This window comes from Aquarana catesbeiana, linkage group LG10 (genome assembly GCF_042186555.1).
Source record: "Aquarana catesbeiana isolate 2022-GZ linkage group LG10, ASM4218655v1, whole genome shotgun sequence".
Lineage (NCBI taxonomy): Eukaryota > Metazoa > Chordata > Amphibia > Anura > Ranidae > Aquarana > Aquarana catesbeiana.
Window position 1 is genome coordinate 72,042,662 of NC_133333.1, and position 19,045 is coordinate 72,061,706.

At 46.6% G+C, this 19,045-nt stretch overlaps 1 protein-coding gene across 3 annotated transcripts in view; it reads left to right on the forward strand.

The window, feature by feature from the left end:
* The first annotated feature begins 6 nt into the window (after positions 1 to 6).
* The window catches only part of TMC4 (transmembrane channel like 4), a 1,453,434-nt gene continuing 1,434,395 nt past the window's right edge, over positions 7 to 19,045 (forward strand). For all 3 annotated transcript variants that reach the window (XM_073602282.1, XM_073602283.1, XM_073602285.1), the window contains exon 1: positions 7 to 219. In XM_073602282.1, coding sequence (XP_073458383.1) covers positions 165 to 219 — 55 coding nt within the window. In that variant the 5' untranslated portion in view covers positions 7 to 164. The remainder of the gene's footprint in view (positions 220 to 19,045) is intronic.

The window sequence follows — 19,045 nt, forward strand, 5'->3', positions numbered from 1 at the left end:
ATAAGCTACATAAATACCAAAAGCAAATAATTAACCAGCTGCAGTATCGGTGAAGTGGCATATATTTACAGAGGCAAAACTTCCTTGTTTGCAACTTGTTAATAGCCTAAAAGCTGAAAAGAGGTTTTTAGCAATTACTGATAACAGCTGACTTTTTAAGAAAGATGCATCAAATTAATTTTGGATCAAGTGGTCATAGAATTCAGCCACTAAAATCAGGTAGGTCACACTTTGTCTCACTTTAAACATTATTCTATGATGTGAAGCAAGAGCACAATACTGTAGATTAGAACATTATGAAATAACAGTGTTTCCTCGCCTTTACATCCATGATTTTGTTACAGATGAGCAGCGGGGATAAATCTATCTGCCTAGGATCGATTTACCAAGGATTTAAGAAAACTTGTTCGAAATTGGGGAAGCCTGAACTTGGCTTTGAATCCCACTGAAGTCTATGTGGGGCAAATAATGCTAGTATACTCTAGCAGTATTTAGGGCTAATAAACAAGCTTTTGTTAAAAAAAAAAAAAAAAAAAAGAAAACAAAAGTATGGGAAACTGGGCAAGGCTTTTAAAAAATATTGTGCAGTGGGGTGAGGGTCATTTTCAGGAGACTTTAAAAGCAATGTGGAGAAAACATAAATCTTTTGCATTACTGGCCATAAGAATAAGAATATTGACAGCCTCAGCAACAGTGTACTCTGACAGCGCGTGTTTAGCTGTGGAATTTTTTCTGTTACAATTTGTTTGGCTTACATACAGCAACACCATATTTGTATATAGTCATTGAAGAGAATTTATATACATATGTTGACAATTGTAGTATTATGAACTCTACTGTGGCTGTTGTTGGTAGTATGCTTTCTTTTTTTCCCAAGGACAATTAGTTTAACCTGTCAGTGCATTTTAAGCTGTGGAATAGATTTTTTTTTTCCTTTTACAATTAGCTTGGCTTACATTCAATCTAAAAGATACATTTTTTTTTTTTTTTTTAGTAAGCCTTTTTTTCAATAGTTTTAGCAGTGAAACAGACATTTTGTGCTCCCTCTGGGATGGGAGCAGATCACCCTATAGCAGTGATCGTGAACCTTGGTACCCCAGATATTTTGGAAATACATTTCCCATAATGCTCATACATTCTTCATCGCAGTTGAGCATCATGGGAAATGTAGTTCTAAAACATCTGGGATGAAAGGTTCGCCATCACTGCCCTATAGGGTGATTACCTCTCCTTATTCAACTGAATAGGTCCTTGTGTTAGCATTGGAACACAAAGGCTTGTGAGCTGAGGACTACAGTCCTCAGCCTCATTCTGGGCAATGTTTTTATTCAATTGCTCACCACACCTCTCTTTCTCTCTCTCTCTCTCTTTCCCCCTCTCTCTCTCTCTCTCTCTCTCTCTCTCTCTCATTCTCTCATTCTCTCTCTCTCTCTCTCTCTCTCTCTCTCTCTCTCTCTCTCTCTCTCTCTCTCATTCTCTCTTTCTGTCATTCTCTCATTCTCTCTCATTCTCTCTCTCTCCTATTCTCTCTCTCTCCTATTCTCTACCTTCAGTATATATATACATCCCAGCTTTGTGTAGCTACATCTCACTGCAGGCCATTAGTATGTCTGGAAGGCCAACAAGGAGAGGCAGACAGTCACAAGCCAATCAAAGAGGGCAAGCAGGCTCTGTGTCTAGAGGCAACAGTGCTGGTCATGGAGATGGTGCATCCTCATCAGCACGTGGCCATGGGACACGCTTGTCCTTTTTTTTTGGCAGCTGGCCGTATTGAGCCACAACATGCGGAAGACTTGGTAGAGTGGATGACCAAGCCGTCCTCATCCTCTCTCACCCAGGCTCAGGGTACTTTTCCCTCGGCTCAATGGCATCAGTCGCTCCTTCCCTAGCCCCACCATGTCCTCCTGAGGAGTCCCCCGAACTGTTTGACCACAGTGTTGGGTACATGCTCCAGGAGGATGCCCAGCGTTTTGAAGGCTCAGATGATGGTACCTAGCTAGAGGAAGGCAGTAACGTGAGCCCAGAGAGAGGGGGTGCCCAAGAAGGACAGCAATCTGGCAGTCATGTTCCCCCAGCTGCAGCATACTGCCAGCTTTGCTCCAGTGATGAGGAGGGAGGGGATGATGAGGTCACTGACTCCACGTGGGTGCCTGATAGGAAAGAGGAGGAGGAGGAGGCGGCACATCTCCAACATGGCAGGATGCCGTCCAGGGGCCAGCATAAGGGCAGCACACCGACTGCATCACACTGCAGAGCATGTGCAGGGCGCTGCTGTCTCTGCGCGTTATTCCAAAAGTTCTTTGGTGTGGGCCTTTTTTGAGACGAGTGCATCAGATCCCATCGCTGCTATTTGCAACATGTCTCAAGCGTATCTCGCGTGGCCAAAACATCACCCGCTTGGGAACCACATGCTTGACCAGAGATATGTTGACCTGCCATGCAGTTCGTTGGCAAGCGTACCTAAAAGACTCACACCAAAGAACAAAGCGGACCTCTCCTTGCTCCTCATCAGCTGGGATCTCCAACTCCACTATACCTTCAGTCCTCTCTGAAACCTGCACTGAGAGGAATGAAGGTGTAGAATTAGGTGTGTTACAGCCAAGTACTGCTATCTGCTATCAATACACTAACATCAGATTGTACCAGGCAAATTTCCCTGCCCCAGCTGCTGCACCGCAGAAAGAAGTTCGCTACCAGCCATCCACATGCCCAGTGGTTAAATGCTAGCTTGGTAAAATTGCTAGCACTTCAACTGCTACCTTTTCAGTTGGTAGACTCTGCCCCCTTCCGTGAGTTTGTGAAATGTGCGGTTCCTCAGTGGAAGGTTCCCAAATGCCACTTTTTCTCACGGAAGGAGATTCCGACTCTCTACCGGCATGTGGAAGGCAATGTCTTGGCCTCGCTGGACAGGGCGGTCAGCGGTAAGGTGCATATTACCGCTGACTCATGGTTCAGCAGGCATGGACAGGGACATTACCTATCTTTCACCGCTCACTGGGTGACTCTTCTGGCAGCTGGGAAGGATGCAGAACAGGGTGCAGTAGTGTTGGAGGTTGTTCCGCCACCACGCCTCCAAAATTCTACTAGTGGTGATTCTGCCACTCCTCTCTCCTCCACCCCCTCCTCTTCTTCCTCCATGGCCTCTTCCTTTGCTGATTTGTCCTCAGAACCAGCAGTGCTCCGTAGGCGTTCAAGGGGCTACGCAAGCATGCAGGCAAAAAGATGCCATGTGGTGCTTGAGCTGGTGTGCTTGGGGAACAGGAGCCACACTAGGGCAGAGATTCTGTCAGCTCTGCAGGGGCAGGTTCAGGGGTGGTTGACGCCACGCCAGCAGGTATGGTGGTTTGCGACAATGGCACCAACCTCCTCTCTGCCCTTCAAAAGGGACAACTGACCCATGTGCCCTGTTTGGCTCACGTCCTTAACTTGGTGGTGCAGCGTTTCTTGGGCAGGTACCTGGGCTTACAGTATGCCCTGAGGCAGGCCAGGAAAGTCTGTGTGCATTTCCGCAGGTCATATAATGCCAGTGCTCGGCTGGCTGACCTCCAAAAGGAATTTAACCTGCCCAAGAACCGCCTAATCTGTGACATGCCCACCAGGTGGAACTCAACTTTGGCCATGCTGCAGCGGCTGCACATGCAGCAGAGGGCCATCAATGAGTACCTATGCGACTATGGCACCAGGACAGGGTCAGAGGACCTTGTTTTTTTTTTTCCCTACGCCAGTGGGCTATGTTTAGGGATGCATGCCCTGTCCTGTCACCATTTGAAGAGGCCACGAGGATGGTGACAGTGCATGCATCAGTGACACTGTCCCTTTTGTCCACCTCTTGGAGCACACGCTGCGTGGAATAATGGACAGGGCACTTGAGGCAGAACAGAGGGAGGAAGAGGAGGACTTCCTTACCTCTCAAGGGCTCCCTTTATCCAGACAGTGTTCCTGCGTGCCCGCCGATCACACAGGAAGAGGAGGAGGAGGAGGATTGTGTCAGCATGGAGGTGGAGCCTGGCACTCAGCATCGGCAGCAGTCTTCAAGGGATCATTTACAGTCCGAAGAAACCCATGGACTTGTACGTGGCTGGGAGGAGGTGGCTGCGGATCATGTCGTCCTTAGTGATGCAGAGTACTTTGGACCGAATGCCTCAGCAAACCTATGCTGCATGGCCTCCCTGATCCTGGAAAGCCTGCGGAAAGATCCTCGTATTCGTGGTATCAAGGGGAGAGAAGATTGCTGGCTGGCAACCCTCCTTGATCCACGTTACAAGGGTAAGGGTGCGGACCTTATCTTGCCGTCGCAGAGGGAGCAGAGGATGAAACATCTTCGGGAGGCCTTGCAGAAAGGTTTGTGCAACGCGTTTCCAGAGCCTGGGAGGTTACAATTTCCTGGTCCTCCTGGACAACGTGTTGCTGAGGCTTTGGTCAGTCACAGAAGGAGCGGTGGGGAAGGTGGCCGTCTGACTGATGCGTTCAGACAATTTTTTAGTCCACAGCCCCAAGGTCTGATCGGTTCCAGCAACCATCGCCAGTGTCTAATTCACATGGTGCAGCATTACCTAGGGGCAAGATCAGACTTGGACATCTTTCCCACCGAAAATCCTCTGGGTTACTGGGTCTTGAGGATGGATCACTGGCCAGAGCTTGCACAGTATGCAACTGAGCTTTTGGCCTGTCCTGCATCATGCGTTCTTTCGGAATGCACATTCAGTGCTGCTAGTGGCTTTGTAACCGATCACAGGGTGCGCCTTTCCACCGAATCGGTCGATCGGCTGACCTTCTTCATAAAAATGAATCAGTCTTGGATCACCAGCTACCAAGCACCTGATGCTGATGTAACCGATTGATATATATATTTTTTTTTAATGTGAGATCCCTTCCAGACTGCCTACGCTGATGCTGAGTGACTATCCTGTTATGCTGAGTCACAATCCTCTTCCTCCTCAATTTTTATGCTGATAGTTTGTAAGAACATTTTGGTTCTGGGCACCGCCACCAGTAGCCAAGACCCAATTTTTCTGCCCCTGTTTAACAATTTTTGATGCAGTACTTTGCAGCAGGGCTCATTCCTACACTCCAACTAGAGCATCTGTGAGGGGTTGCAGTGTTGTGGCACCAGCACGAGTGCCCAAGGCCCAATTTTTCAGCCCCTGTTCAACAGGGACATGTAATTACAATTCTTGATCTAATATTTCACAGCAGGGCCCGTTCCAGCACCCACCAAGAGTAACTGTGAGGGCTTACAGGGTTGTGGCAACACCAACACCTAAGGCCCCAATTTCTGAAGAGTATATAGGGCAGGCCCCTACTTTCAAATATCCAACTTACAAACGACTCCTACTTGCAAACGGAAGGAGACAACAGGAAGTGAGATGAAATCTACCCCTAGGAAGGGAAATTCTCTCCTGTAAGAGTTAATATGGGAAAAACATGTCTCCTCTTCACTGATGCTTTATCGTCAATCCTTGTTTCACTAAAAACCCCAAATTTTCATAAGAATAAGAATATTGACAGCCTCAGCAACAGTGTACTCTGACAGCGCGTGTTTAGCTGTGGAATTTTTTCTGTTACAATTTGTTTGGCTTACATACAGCAACACCATATTTGTATATAGTCATTGAAGAGAATTTATATACATATGTTGACAATTGTAGTATTATGAACTCTACTGTGGCTGTTGTTGGTAGTATGCTTTCTTTTTTTCCCAAGGACAATTAGTTTAACCTGTCAGTGCATTTTAAGCTGTGGAATAGATTTTTTTTTTCCTTTTACAATTAGCTTGGCTTACATTCAATCTAAAAGATACATTTTTTTTTTTTTTTTTTTTTTTAGTAAGCCTTTTTTTCAATAGTTTTAGCAGTGAAACAGACATTTTGTGCTCCCTCTGGGATGGGAGCAGATCACCCTATAGCAGTGATCGTGAACCTTGGTACCCCAGATATTTTGGAAATACATTTCCCATAATGCTCATACATTCTTCATCGCAGTTGAGCATCATGGGAAATGTAGTTCTAAAACATCTGGGATGAAAGGTTCGCCATCACTGCCCTATAGGGTGATTACCTCTCCTTATTCAACTGAATAGGTCCTTGTGTTAGCATTGGAACACAAAGGCTTGTGAGCTGAGGACTACAGTCCTCAGCCTCATTCTGGGCAATGTTTTTATTCAATTGCTCACCACACCTCTCTTTCTCTCTCTCTCTCTCTTTCTCTCTCTCTCTCTCTCTCTCTCTCTCTCTCTCTCTCTCTCTCTCATTCTCTCTCATTCTCTCCCTCTCTCTCTCTCTCTCTCTCATTCTCTCTCTTTCTCTCATTCTCTCTTTCTCTCATTCTCTCTCATTCTCTCTCATTCTCTCTCTCTCTCTCTCTCTCTCTCCTATTCTCTCTCTCTCCTATTCTCTCCTATTCTCTAGCTTCAGTATATATATACATCTCACTGCAGGCCATTAGTATGTCTGGAAGGCCAACAAGGAGAGGCAGACAGTCACAAGCCAATCAAAGAGGGCAAGCAGGCTCTGTGTCTAGAGGCAACAGTGCTGGTCATGGAGACGGTGCATCCTCATCAGCACGTGGCCATGGGACACGCTTGTCCTTTTTTTTCGGCAGCTGGCCGTATTGAGCCACAACATGCGGAAGACTTGGTAGAGTGGATGACCAAGCCGTCCTCATCCTCTCTCACCCAGGCTCAGGGTACTTTTCCCTCGGCTCAATGGCATCAGTCGCTCCTTCCCTAGCCCCACCATGTCCTCCTGAGGAGTCCCCCGAACTGTTTGACCACAGTGTTGGGTACATGCTCCAGGAGGATGCCCAGCGTTTTGAAGGCTCAGATGATGGTACCTAGCTAGAGGAAGGCAGTAACGTGAGCCCAGAGAGAGGGGGTGCCCAAGAAGGACAGCAATCTGGCAGTCATGTTCCCCCAGCTGCAGCATACTGCCAGCTTTGCTCCAGTGATGAGGAGGGAGAGGATGATGAGGTCACTGACTCCACGTGGGTGCCTGATAGGAAAGAGGAGGAGGAGGAGGCGGCACATCTCCAACATGGCAGGATGCCGTCCAGGGGCCAGCATAAGGGCAGCACACCGACTGCATCACACTGCAGAACATGTGCAGGGCGCTGCTGTCTCTGCGCGTTATTCCAAAAGTTCTTTGGTGTGGGCCTTTTTTGAGACGAGTGCATCAGATCCCATCGCTGCTATTTGCAACATATGTCTCAAGCGTATCTCGCGTGGCCAAAACATCACCCGCTTGGGAACCACATGCTTGACCAGAGATATGTTGACCTGCCATGCAGTTCGTTGGCAAGCGTACCTAAAAGACTCACACCAAAGAACAAAGCGGACCTCTCCTTGCTCCTCATCAGCTGGGATCTCCAACTCCACTATACCTTCAGTCCTCCCTGAAACCTGCACTGAGAGGAATGAAGGTGTAGAATTAGGTGTGTTACAGCCAAGTACTGCTATCTGCTATCAATACACTAACATCAGATTGTACCAGGCAAATTTCCCTGCCCCAGCTGCTGCACCGCAGAAAGAAGTTCGCTACCAGCCATCCACATGCCCAGTGGTTAAATGCTAGCTTGGTAAAATTGCTAGCACTTCAACTGCTACCTTTTCAGTTGGTAGACTCTGCCCCCTTCCGTGAGTTTGTGAAATGTGCGGTTCCTCAGTGGAAGGTTCCCAAACGCCACTTTTTCTCACGGAAGGAGATTCCGACTCTCTACCGGCATGTGGAAGGCAATGTCTTGGCCTCGCTGGACAGGGCGGTCAGCGGTAAGGTGCATATTACCGCTGACTCATGGTCCAGCAGGCATGGACAGGGACATTACCTATCTTTCACCGCTCACTGGGTGACTCTTCTGGCAGCTGGGAAGGATGCAGAACAGGGTGCAGTAGTGTTGGAGGTTGTTCCGCCACCACGCCTCCAAAATTCTACTAGTGGTGATTCTGCCACTCCTCTCTCCTCCACCCCCTCCTCTTCTTCCTCCATGGCCTCTTCCTTTGCTGATTTGTCCTCAGAACCAGCAGTGCTCCGTAGGCGTTCAAGGGGCTACGCAAGCATGCAGGCAAAAAGATGCCATGTGGTGCTTGAGCTGGTGTGCTTGGGGAACAGGAGCCACACTAGGGCAGAGATTCTGTCAGCTCTGCAGGGGCAGGTTCAGGGGTGGTTGACGCCACGCCAGCAGGTATGGTGGTTTGCGACAATGGCACCAACCTCCTCTCTGCCCTTCGAAAGGGACAACTGACCCATGTGCCCTGTTTGGCTCACGTCCTTAACTTGGTGGTGCAGCGTTTCTTGGGCAGGTACCTGGGCTTACAGTATGCCCTGAGGCAGGCCAGGAAAGTCTGTGTGCATTTCCGCAGGTCATATAATGCCAGTGCTCGGCTGGCTGACGTCCAAAAGGAATTTAACCTGCCCAAAAACCGCCTAATCTGTGACATGCCCACCAGGTGGAACTCAACTTTGGCCATGCTGCAGCAGCAGAGGGCCATCAATGAGTACCTATGCGACTATGGCACCAGGACAGGGTCAGAGGACCTTGTTTTTTTTTTTTCCCCACGCCAGTGGGCTATGTTTAGGGATGCATGCACTGTCCTGTCACCATTTGAAGAGGCCACGAGGATGGTGACAGTGCATGCATCAGTGACACTGTCCCTTTTGTCCACCTCTTGGAGCACACGCTGCGTGGAATAATGGACAGGGCACTTGAGGCAGAACAGAGGGAGGAAGAGGAGGACTTCCTTACCTCTCAAGGGCCCCCTTTATCCAGACAGTGTTCCTGCGTGCCCGCCGATCACACAGGAAGAGGAGGAGGAGGAGGATTGTGTCAGCATGGAGGTGGAGCCTGGCACTCAGCATCGGCAGCAGTCTTCAAGGGATCATTTACAGTCCGAAGAAACCCATGGACTTGTACGTGGCTGGGAGGAGGTGGCTGCGGATCATGTCGTCCTTAGTGACGCAGAGCACTTTGGACCGAATGCCTCAGCAAACCTATGCTGCATGGCCTCCCTGATCCTGGAAAGCCTGCGGAAAGATCCTCGTATTCGTGGTATCAAGGGGAGAGAAGATTGCTGGCTGGCAACCCTCCTTGATCCACGTTACAAGGGTAAGGGTGCGGACCTTATCTTGCCGTCGCAGAGGGAGCAGAGGATGAAACATCTTCGGGAGGCCTTGCAGAAAGGTTTGTGCAACGCGTTTCCAGAGCCTGGGAGGTTACAATTTCCTGGTCCTCCTGGACAACGTGTTGCTGAGGCTTTGGTCAGTCACAGAAGGAGCGGTGGGGAAGGTGGCCGTCTGACTGATGCGTTCAGACAATTTTTTAGTCCACAGCCCCAAGGTCTGATCGGTTCCAGCAACCATCGCCAGTGTCTAATTCACATGGTGCAGCATTACCTAGGGGCAAGATCAGACTTGGACATCTTTCCCACCGAAAATCCTCTGGGTTACTGGGTCTTGAGGATGGATCACTGGCCAGAGCTTGCACAGTATGCAACTGAGCTTTTGGCCTGTCCTGCATCATGCGTTCTTTCGGAATGCACATTCAGTGCTGCTAGAGGCTTTGTGACCGATCACAGGGTGCGCCTTTCCACCGAATCGGTCGATCGGCTGACCTTCTTCATAAAAATGAATCAGTCTTGGATCACCAGCTACCAAGCACCTGATGCTGATGTAACCGATTGATATATATTTTTTTTTAATGTGAGATCCCTTCCAGACTGCCTACGCTGATGCTGAGTGACTATCCTGTTATGCTGAGTCACAATCCTCTTCCTCCTCAATTTTTATGCTGATAGTTTGTAAGAACATTTTGGTTCTGGGCACCGCCACCAGTAGCCAAGACCCAATTTTTCTGCCCCTGTTTAACAGGGGTGTGTAATTACAATTTTTGATGCAGCACTTTGCAGCAGGGCTCATTCCTGCACTCCAACTAGAGCATCTGTGAGGGGTTGCAGTGTTGTGGCACCAGCACGAGTGCCCAAGGCCCAATTTTTCAGCCCCTGTTCAACAGGGACATGTAATTACAATTCTTGATCTAATATTTCACAGCAGGGCCCGTTCCAGCACCCACCAAGAGTAACTGTGAGGGCTTACAGGGTTGTGGCAACACCAACACCTAAGGCCCCAATTTCTGAAGAGTATATAGGGCAGGCCCCTACTTTCAAATATCCAACTTACAAACGACTCCTACTTGCAAACGGAAGGAGACAACAGGAAGTGAGATGAAATCTACCCCTAGGAAGGGAAATTCTCTCCTGTAAGAGTTAATATGGGAAAAACATGTCTCCTCTTCACTGATGCTTTATCGTCAATCCTTGTTTCACTAAAAACCCCAAATTTTCAAAAAAGCATTTGTCATTGGGACAGAAAGTGAGGTGAAATCTTCTGAAGAAGTGCACAGACAGCAAAACAAATGTTACAGGGGTGATAACCCTTCCCTATGTTTTCCAAAAAGCTTAAAAATAGTTTTTTGGCTGGAGCTACACTTTAAAATGTACCAGTTCAAAATTACAAACAGATTCTACTTAACAACAAACCTACAGTCCCTGTCTTGTTTGCACCGCCTGTATACTGCTGTTCAGAGTATATAGGGCTTGGGGGCCCCACGCCTTTCCTTTTTTTAATTTAGGTGCGGGGTTCCCGTTAATATCCATACAAGACCGAAAGGGCCTGGTAATGGACTGGGGAGGGAGGTACCCATGCCGTTTGTCTCACTGATTTTCATCCATATTGCCGGGACACGACATTACATTAAATCCGCAAGCAGTTTTAAATGACTTTTATTCCTTTTTAAAAATGTAATTTTGTGCAGGGACTGTTTTAAGCACAGTAAACATGCGCCACTTTACAGGCATACTATAGACACCTCCCAGGTACGATATTTAAAGGAATATTTCACTTTTTTTTTTTTTTTCACTTTAAGCATCATTAAAATTACTGCTCACGAAAAAACGAAATAACTTGCATATTAGCCTTTAAAATTAGCACTTTTGATTTCGAACATTCGAGTCCCATAGACTTTAATGGGGTTCTAAAGTTCGCGCGAACTTTCGGTCCGTTCGCAGGTTCTGGTGCGAACCGAACCGGGGGGTGTTCGGCTCATCCCTAGTCTCAAGGAGTATTTTTGGGTGAGCAACTTTAAGCCATAGTTGATGGCATAATTTTAGTGCCAGTTTTTCTGCGCATAGAATAGTTGCACTCTCAAAGATACATAGGGGTTGATCTACTAAAGGCAAATCCACTTTGCACTAAAAGGAAATGCAGTCACTGTAGATCTGAGGGGAAGATCTGAAATGAGAGGAAGCTCTGCTCATTATATCATGTGCACAGAAAAATGCTGTTTTTTATTTTCCTTGCATGTCCCCCTCAGTTCTACAGCGACTGCACTTGTAGTGCAAAGTGGATTTGCCTTTAGTAAATTAACCCCATAGGGTTGCTTGTTTGCTCGCTGTAGAATATGTATGTGTTGTATTTACATAGCTGTGTTATGGCCTGGGAGTGGTAACAGGAAGTAGGTAGTTATGAAGTGATATATAAACAGAATCCACCCTCCAATGGTGCAGATGGATAGCGGCGCTAACTATAGCAATGATGAAAAAATTGCTTGAAACCCCACAGTTTTTAGTACCTTGGGGTGAGTTAGAGGTGTGCTGAATCTCAAAGGTGATGAATGATAACTTAGCACTCACTCTTATAACACATAAAGTATTAGTGATCTACATGAATAGAACACTCCAGTGTGTACAACAAAATAAATACCCCCCAATATTCCAACTATAATGCGATGAATATATATTACTATACACCACGTGACAATAAATACAAGTAGTTCCTACAACATATAATCACTTGAAAAATATATATGAAAACTAAAAAAAAAATAAAATAAATAAAGTCCAAAGTGAAACCAAAAAAATCCAAAAATAGTCCACAAAAACAGTGATGATAATGTGTGACAAGAAAACACCACTCCAAGAAGAAAGTGCAGGTATCCTCAAAACCGTTCTGCTGTGATCCTTAAATTTCACCACACCTCAGTGACGCGATTCCACTCCCTTCTGAAATTCAAACTCACCAGCTATTAAGGCCTCCCACTCTCGTGTTTGGCCGAACAGAGCCTCAACCCACTCTCATGGGGGTTAGCATGCGTTCCAGATCTCCACTGCTACACACTGGCTTTCCTCCTCATAATCGTGAAATCATATATGAAATAAAAGAAATGCTCCAATAGTGTAGTATCGTTAAAAAGATCAATTTATTCACACTAAAACTGTGTCAAATGAACTCACATTCAAGTAAAAACTGGTAGGCAAAACAAACTTCACAGTAGTATGTTTTCATCATTGCTATAGTTAGCGCCGCTATCCATCTGCACCATTGGAGGGTGGATTCTGTGTATATATGATTTGATATTTAAGTGGCAGCTCTATTTTGTGCTCTCTATTACATCTAGCGCGGAGGTGGTAGTGCAGGTTTAGGCGGACTCTCCTGGTTACCTTTCAGTTTACATTAGTTATGAAGTGAAACTAGAAGAAATAGGTTTTACATGTGGCTCTCTGCTGACTGGAATTAACAAGCTCTTCACAAGATCCATCTGACTATTCATCATTGCTTCTACAAAATCTACATTGTGAATAGGGGTGAGTGGAACACCCCCCCGGTTCAGTTCAGTGCGAACAGGCAAAAAATTTGTTCGAACACGCTAACACCGTTAAAGACTATGGGACACGAACATGAATAATCAAAAGTGCTAATTTTAAAGGCTTATATGCAAGTTATTGTCATAAAAAGTGTTTGGGGACCTGGGTTCCTGCCCCAGGGGACATGTATCAATGCAAAAAAAAGTTTTAAAAACTGATGTTTTTTCGGGAACAGTGATTTTAATAATGCTTAAAGTAAAACCATAAAAGTGAAATATTCCTTTAAATTTCGTACCTGGGGGGTGTCTATAGTATGCCTATAAAGTGGCGCATGTTTCCCATGTTTAGAACAGTCAGAAAGCAAAATGACATTTCTAAAGGAAAAAAGTAATTTAAAAGAAATCGCAGCTATAATGAATTGTCTATGGGAGAAATCAAAAGTGCTAATTTTAAGGGTTAATATGTAAGTTATAGTCATAAAAAGTGTTTGGGGACCCGGGTCCTGCCCCAGGGGACATGTATCAATGCAAAACAAAGTTTTAAAAAACGGCCGTTTTTTCGGGAGCAGTGATTTTTAATGATGCTTAAAGTGAAACAATAAAAGTGAAATATTCGTGGGGACACTGTGTCATACCTATTGGACCTGCCCACTAATTGTCCCCTACTGGCAGACAGTACACTCTCTTCTCCACTCCATCTTTGGTTCCTGGGTGCCATTCGACCCTAAAATGTTCCTCTTAGGCCTCCCACCTCCCTTTTCCAAATCCTCTAAAAAAACTCTTGGCCCAAGTGCTAACAGCTGAGAGATGCTAGATAGCCCTGAAATGGAAAAGGAAGGAACCTCCCTCTTTGTTTGAATTGCATTCCAGGATCAGAGACGTCAAGCGGATGGAATATCTGACAGCTTCCCTAAACAATACCCTCGATACACACAACCGAGTATGGGAGTTGTGGGATATGCTGGAAGCCCCCAATATCAGCTGACATGTGGTCAATGTGCCCGGGCAGTGCGGAGGCCTAGGGCCGGGTGGTTGTCCTCTTCTCTCCTACCCTTTATCTCCCTCTAACATTTCCTTCTTTCCTTTCCCCCCGCTCTCGCTAGTCCCCTTGGCTCTAACCTTTCGACCCTTTTTTCTCTCCCCTTCGGTTACTGGCACGTACTTGAACAAGTTCAAAGTTAGTGGTAATACAGAAGCACTGAATCATTTGGTTGCTGATATGTATTGTTGTTTTTTTTTTTTGTCTGTCTGTTTTACATGCCTCAGGCTTGTTTTTCTATGGGCGACAATGTGTGTGGATAGTTCGCCTGATGTATGCCACCTATCACAATGCATGCCTTTTTCTTTTTTCTGTTTGTCTTCTTCTTCTGTTCAAAAAAAAAAGTGAAATATTCCTTTAAATTTCGTACCTGGGAGGTGTCTATAGTATGCCTTTAAAGTGGCGTGTTTCCCGTGTTTAGAACAGTCCAAAAGCAAAATGACATTTCTAAAGGAAAAAAAGTAATTTAAATTTAATGAATTGTTGGTCTCGGCAATACACATAAATGTCGTTGAAAAAAATGGCATGGGATTCCCCCACAGTCTATTACCAGGCCCTTTGGGTCTGGTATGAATATTAAGGGGAACCCCGAACCAAAATTTCAAAAAAATTGCGTGGGGCCACCCCAAATTCCATACCAGGCCCTTCAGGTCTGGTATGGATATTAAGGGGAACCCCGCGGCAAAATTTAAAAAAAAATGGCGTGGGGGTCCCCCCAAAAATCCATACCAGACCCTTATCCAAGCACGCAACCTGGCCGGCTGCAGGAAAAGAGGGGGGGATGAGAGAGCACCCCCCTCCTGAACCGTACCAGGCCACGTGCCCTCAACATGGGGGGGTGCTTTGGGGTAGCCCCCCAAAGCACCGTGTCCCCATGTTGATGGGGACAAGGGCCTCATCCCACAACCCTTGCCCAGTGGTTGTGGGGAGTATGCGGGCGGGGGGCTTATCGGAATCTGGAAGCCCCCTTTAACCAGGGGATCCCCAGATCGCGGCCCCCCCTGTGTGAATTGGTAATGGGGTACAAGTACCCCTACCATTTCACAAAAAAGTGTTAAAAAAGACAATAGACGGTTTTTGACAATTCCTTTATTAATGTCTTCTTCTTTCCCTGCTTCTTCTTCCATCTTCTTCTGGTCTTCCATCGGTTTTCTTCTTCTTCCTCTATCTTGTTCTTCCCCCGCTTATTCCTCTATCTCCCTCTGCTTCTTCCTCTGGTCTTCTCCGGCATCTTCCTCCGGCTTCTTCTCCCCCGCTTCGTCCTCCGGATGATCCGCCTCAATGGGAGGCTCCCGCTGTGTGACGCTTCTGTTCTTGTGACAGCTCTTATAAAACTGAGGGTGGGGCCACCCGGTGACCCTGCCACCCTCTGACGCACGGGGACTTCCCTATGGCTTCCCCCGTGGTGTCAGAGGGGGGCGGGGTTACTTTTAATTTCTCCCATAGACTTTTTAAGTGTGTTCCGCAGCTTTCGAATTTGCCACAAACACCCCAAATTGTTCACTATTTGGCGAACGGGCGAACAGCCAATGTTTGAGTCAAACTCATGTTCGACCCGAACATAAAGCTCATCCCTAATTGTGACAGAAGTGGACTCGCTGAAACATCATTGTTCATAATCTATGTGGCATACAACCCCTAATCTTTGATAATGACATTGCTAACAACTGGCTGAAATTCAAAAGAGAATGGGACGTGTACAGCAAAGCAAGACTCTCAGACAAGTCAAAAAAGCTACAAGCTTTACACTCTTAATATTGCTGGTTCAGATGCACTAGATAATTCATTCAAGTCATTTAATTTTCAAGATAATGAAGACAATGGAACCCTAATGTCTTAATCAAGAAATTTGATGAGATATGCTAAATGTTAAATGCATGTTTGTCTATCAAGAAAATCAAGGATTTGATGAGATACGTAATGTGATAACATTACATTGTAGTAAGCATATCTCATCAAATCCTTGATTTTCTTGATAGACAGACATGCATTTAACATGATGGCTCAGAAACCTCATATAATCCTATGCAGCCACACTGAGACTGCTGCAGGGGTGGATCCAGAGCCTAGTCTCGGGAGGGGCAAAAAACAAAAATATGTTTTTTTGGGGGCAATTTGTTGGGGAAACGGCTGGTGTTGGCGCTTCAATCATCCCGGCACCATGGTTGATATGGTGTCAGGATAATTGAAGCGCATTATTTCTATTATTACATTGTTTTAAAAAATAAAATAGTTCAACTCACCATAATGCAGAATCAGTGGGAGCCCTGAGCGTGTCACTTGCCACCGTCGCCTGCCACCAGATGCAGATTGTCACTTGCCATGTTGCCTGTCACCAGATGCGGATTGTCACTTGCCACATCACCTGTCACCAGATGTGGATTGCCACTTGCCACGTCGCCTGTCACCAGATGCAGATTGTCACTTGCCATGTTGCCTGTCACCAGATGCGGATTGTCACTTGCCACGTCACCTGTCACCAGATGTGGACTGCCACTTGCCACGTCGCCTGTCACCAGATGCAGATTGTGACTTGCCAAGTCACCTGCCACGCGTTGCGGATTGTCACTTGCCACGTCACCTGCCACACGTTGTGGATTGTCACTTGCCACGTCATGGATTGTCACTTGCCACGTCACCTGCCATACGTTGTGGATTGTCACTTGCCACGTCATGGATTGTCACTTGCCACATCACCTGCCACACATTGAGAATTGTCACTTGCCACGTCACCTGTCACCTGCCAGCGGTTACAGATTGTCACTTGCTACGTCACGGATTGTCACTTGCCACGTCGCCTAACACATGTTGCGGATTGCCACTTGCTGGGTCACTTTCCACTTTCCTGTGTCCCAGAGTCATCTCTCTGCTTCCCGCAGCTGCCTGCACAGTGAGGGCGGAACTGTACTGCAGGGATTCAGGGTGAGCGCCGGGCAGTGAGAGATGTCATCTCTCTGCTCCCCCGCCCACGGCTCCCTCATTGGCCAGCCATCTGTTCACCCACGAGCCGCCCAGCTGTTCGCCTGCTCTCCCTCCTATGGAGCCGCCTGTGGAGCCGCCCGCTCTCTAACCTGCAGAGCCGCCCGGGAAGCTGCCCGCTCTGTCACCTGTGGAGACATCCACAGAGCCGCCCGGGAAGCCGCCCACTCTCTCACCTGCATTCTCGGGGGGGGGGCTATTGCCACGTTGCCCCCCCCCCCCTGGATCCGCCCCTGGACTGCTGACTACAAAATGTGATTTTGGGGCACTAACAGATGAACTTATACGTGACAGGATTGTATGTGGGATCTACAATAATGCAGTTCCTGTTCAGTTGTTCAGGGAGAGAGATTTAACAGTGGAAACAGCCATCAGACTATGTATCAGAAAGGGTCACTAAGGAGCTAAAAAGAGAGGCTGAAGTGTTTGTGGTGCAACAGAATGAAAGGCAATGCAGCAACTGTGGTAGTGAACACAAGTGTTCGGCTTTTAGCAAAAGGTGTAACTCGTGCAACAAATGGAATCATTTTGCAAAATGTTGTAGGTCCAAACCTCAAAATAGAAGTGCGTGGATGACAACAACTAGTGATACTAAACGCACAGAATTAATGAAGTGGAAAGTGATGATCACCAAAACTGTTTTCATTGTGAAAGTTTGGACCTAATTGCAAATAAGGTAGAAATATTCACCACCCTCTCAACAGCATGCAACAAACATGTCAAGTTGAAAATTGACACTGGTGCCAAATGCAACGTCATGTCCTTATCCACATTGCACAACATTGACCTCAAAGCTGAAACTGATCAGTCAAATAAAGTAAACCTGATAGCTTATGACAGTCAAACAATTCAGACATTGGGCACTTCTACCTTGGATCTATCAGGGGACAAGCTGCTATTCCACATTGTGGATAGAAATGTTAAGAGCCTGCTAAGCTTACCAGACAGCATGCACTTAAATCTAATACAATTAAGTCCAGCAGTACATGCAGTACAACAGGCTCCTGAGATGACCACTTATGAGGACTTATTTCGAACTAACACTGTTGATAAGCTTCCAGTCATGTACACATGCACTTAGATGAAACGGTACAGCCTACCACGTGTGCCCGTCGAAGGATCCCACTGGTTATAAAAGAAAAAGTCTTGCAATAGTTGGAAAGGATGACTAGACTGGGCAATGGGCATCATTGCACCAGTGCAGGAGGCTACCCCCTGGGTGTCTGCCATGGCAACAGTAGTCAAGAAAGATGGCACTGTCCACATATGCATTGATCCTGTGCATCTCAATAAGGCTCTCCTGAGGCCTTATCACCCATTGAAAACTATAGAGCAAATGATCCCTGACATGCCACAGGCAAAGGTCTTCAGCATTCTAGAAGCAAAATGTGGATTCTGGCAAATACCTCTGGATGAGGAATCCTCATTACTCACAACATTTATGACCCCATATGGGAGATAAAAATGCTTAGGGATGCCATATGGAATGTCAACTGGAAGCAAAGTCTTTCAGAGATGTATGGAACATCTCTTTGCTGGACAGCCATGTAAAATAGTCATGGATAATATCTTGATTTGGGGATCCTCCGTTGAAGAACATGACAAACGATTTAAATGCATACTAGACCGTGTCAGAGCCACCAATATGCAGCTCAACCCTACCAAATGTCACTTCAGTGTCTCAGAGGTGCCATATGTTGGACACCTTCTCACAGATAAAGGTGTCAATCCTGACCCAGAAAAAAATTAAAGCCATCCATCAAATGCCTGCTCCATAGGACAAACATGGATTTCAAAGGTTTCTTGGCATGACCAATTATCTCTCGAAGTTCATTCATCACTACAGCAAGATAACAGCTCCACTCCATCGGGCTTCTGCACCAAGATGCCGACTAGTGTTGGACTGAACGACATGCTGTTGCTGTGGATACATTGAAAGCACAATTAACTAGTCCACGTTTCCTACAGTATTTTGGTGCATAAACTGCTGGTATTGTCTGCTGATGCTTCCCAGCATGGTCTTGGCGCAGTCTGTCTTCAAGAGTGGAGGCCTGTGGCTTTTGCATCAAGAGCCCGCACTGAGACTGAAGCACGCTATGCACAAATTGAGAAGGAATTATCGGGACTAGTATTTGCCTGTATAAAATTCCATGATTATATCTATGGCTGCCCTGTGACTGGAGACGGATCATCAGCCACTCATATCCATACTAAGAAAGCCCCTGCACACAGCATCTGCGCGCAGATGACGCTACCACCTGAATTCAATCTATAAACAAGGCCGTGAACTGTTTATTGCGGATGCTCTTTCTCATGCACACCTCCCCACCTCTGATGAATCTGGAGCTATTGAGGATTATGATGTGTTCGCTCTGGATGGGGTGTTGTCATCCAGAAGGA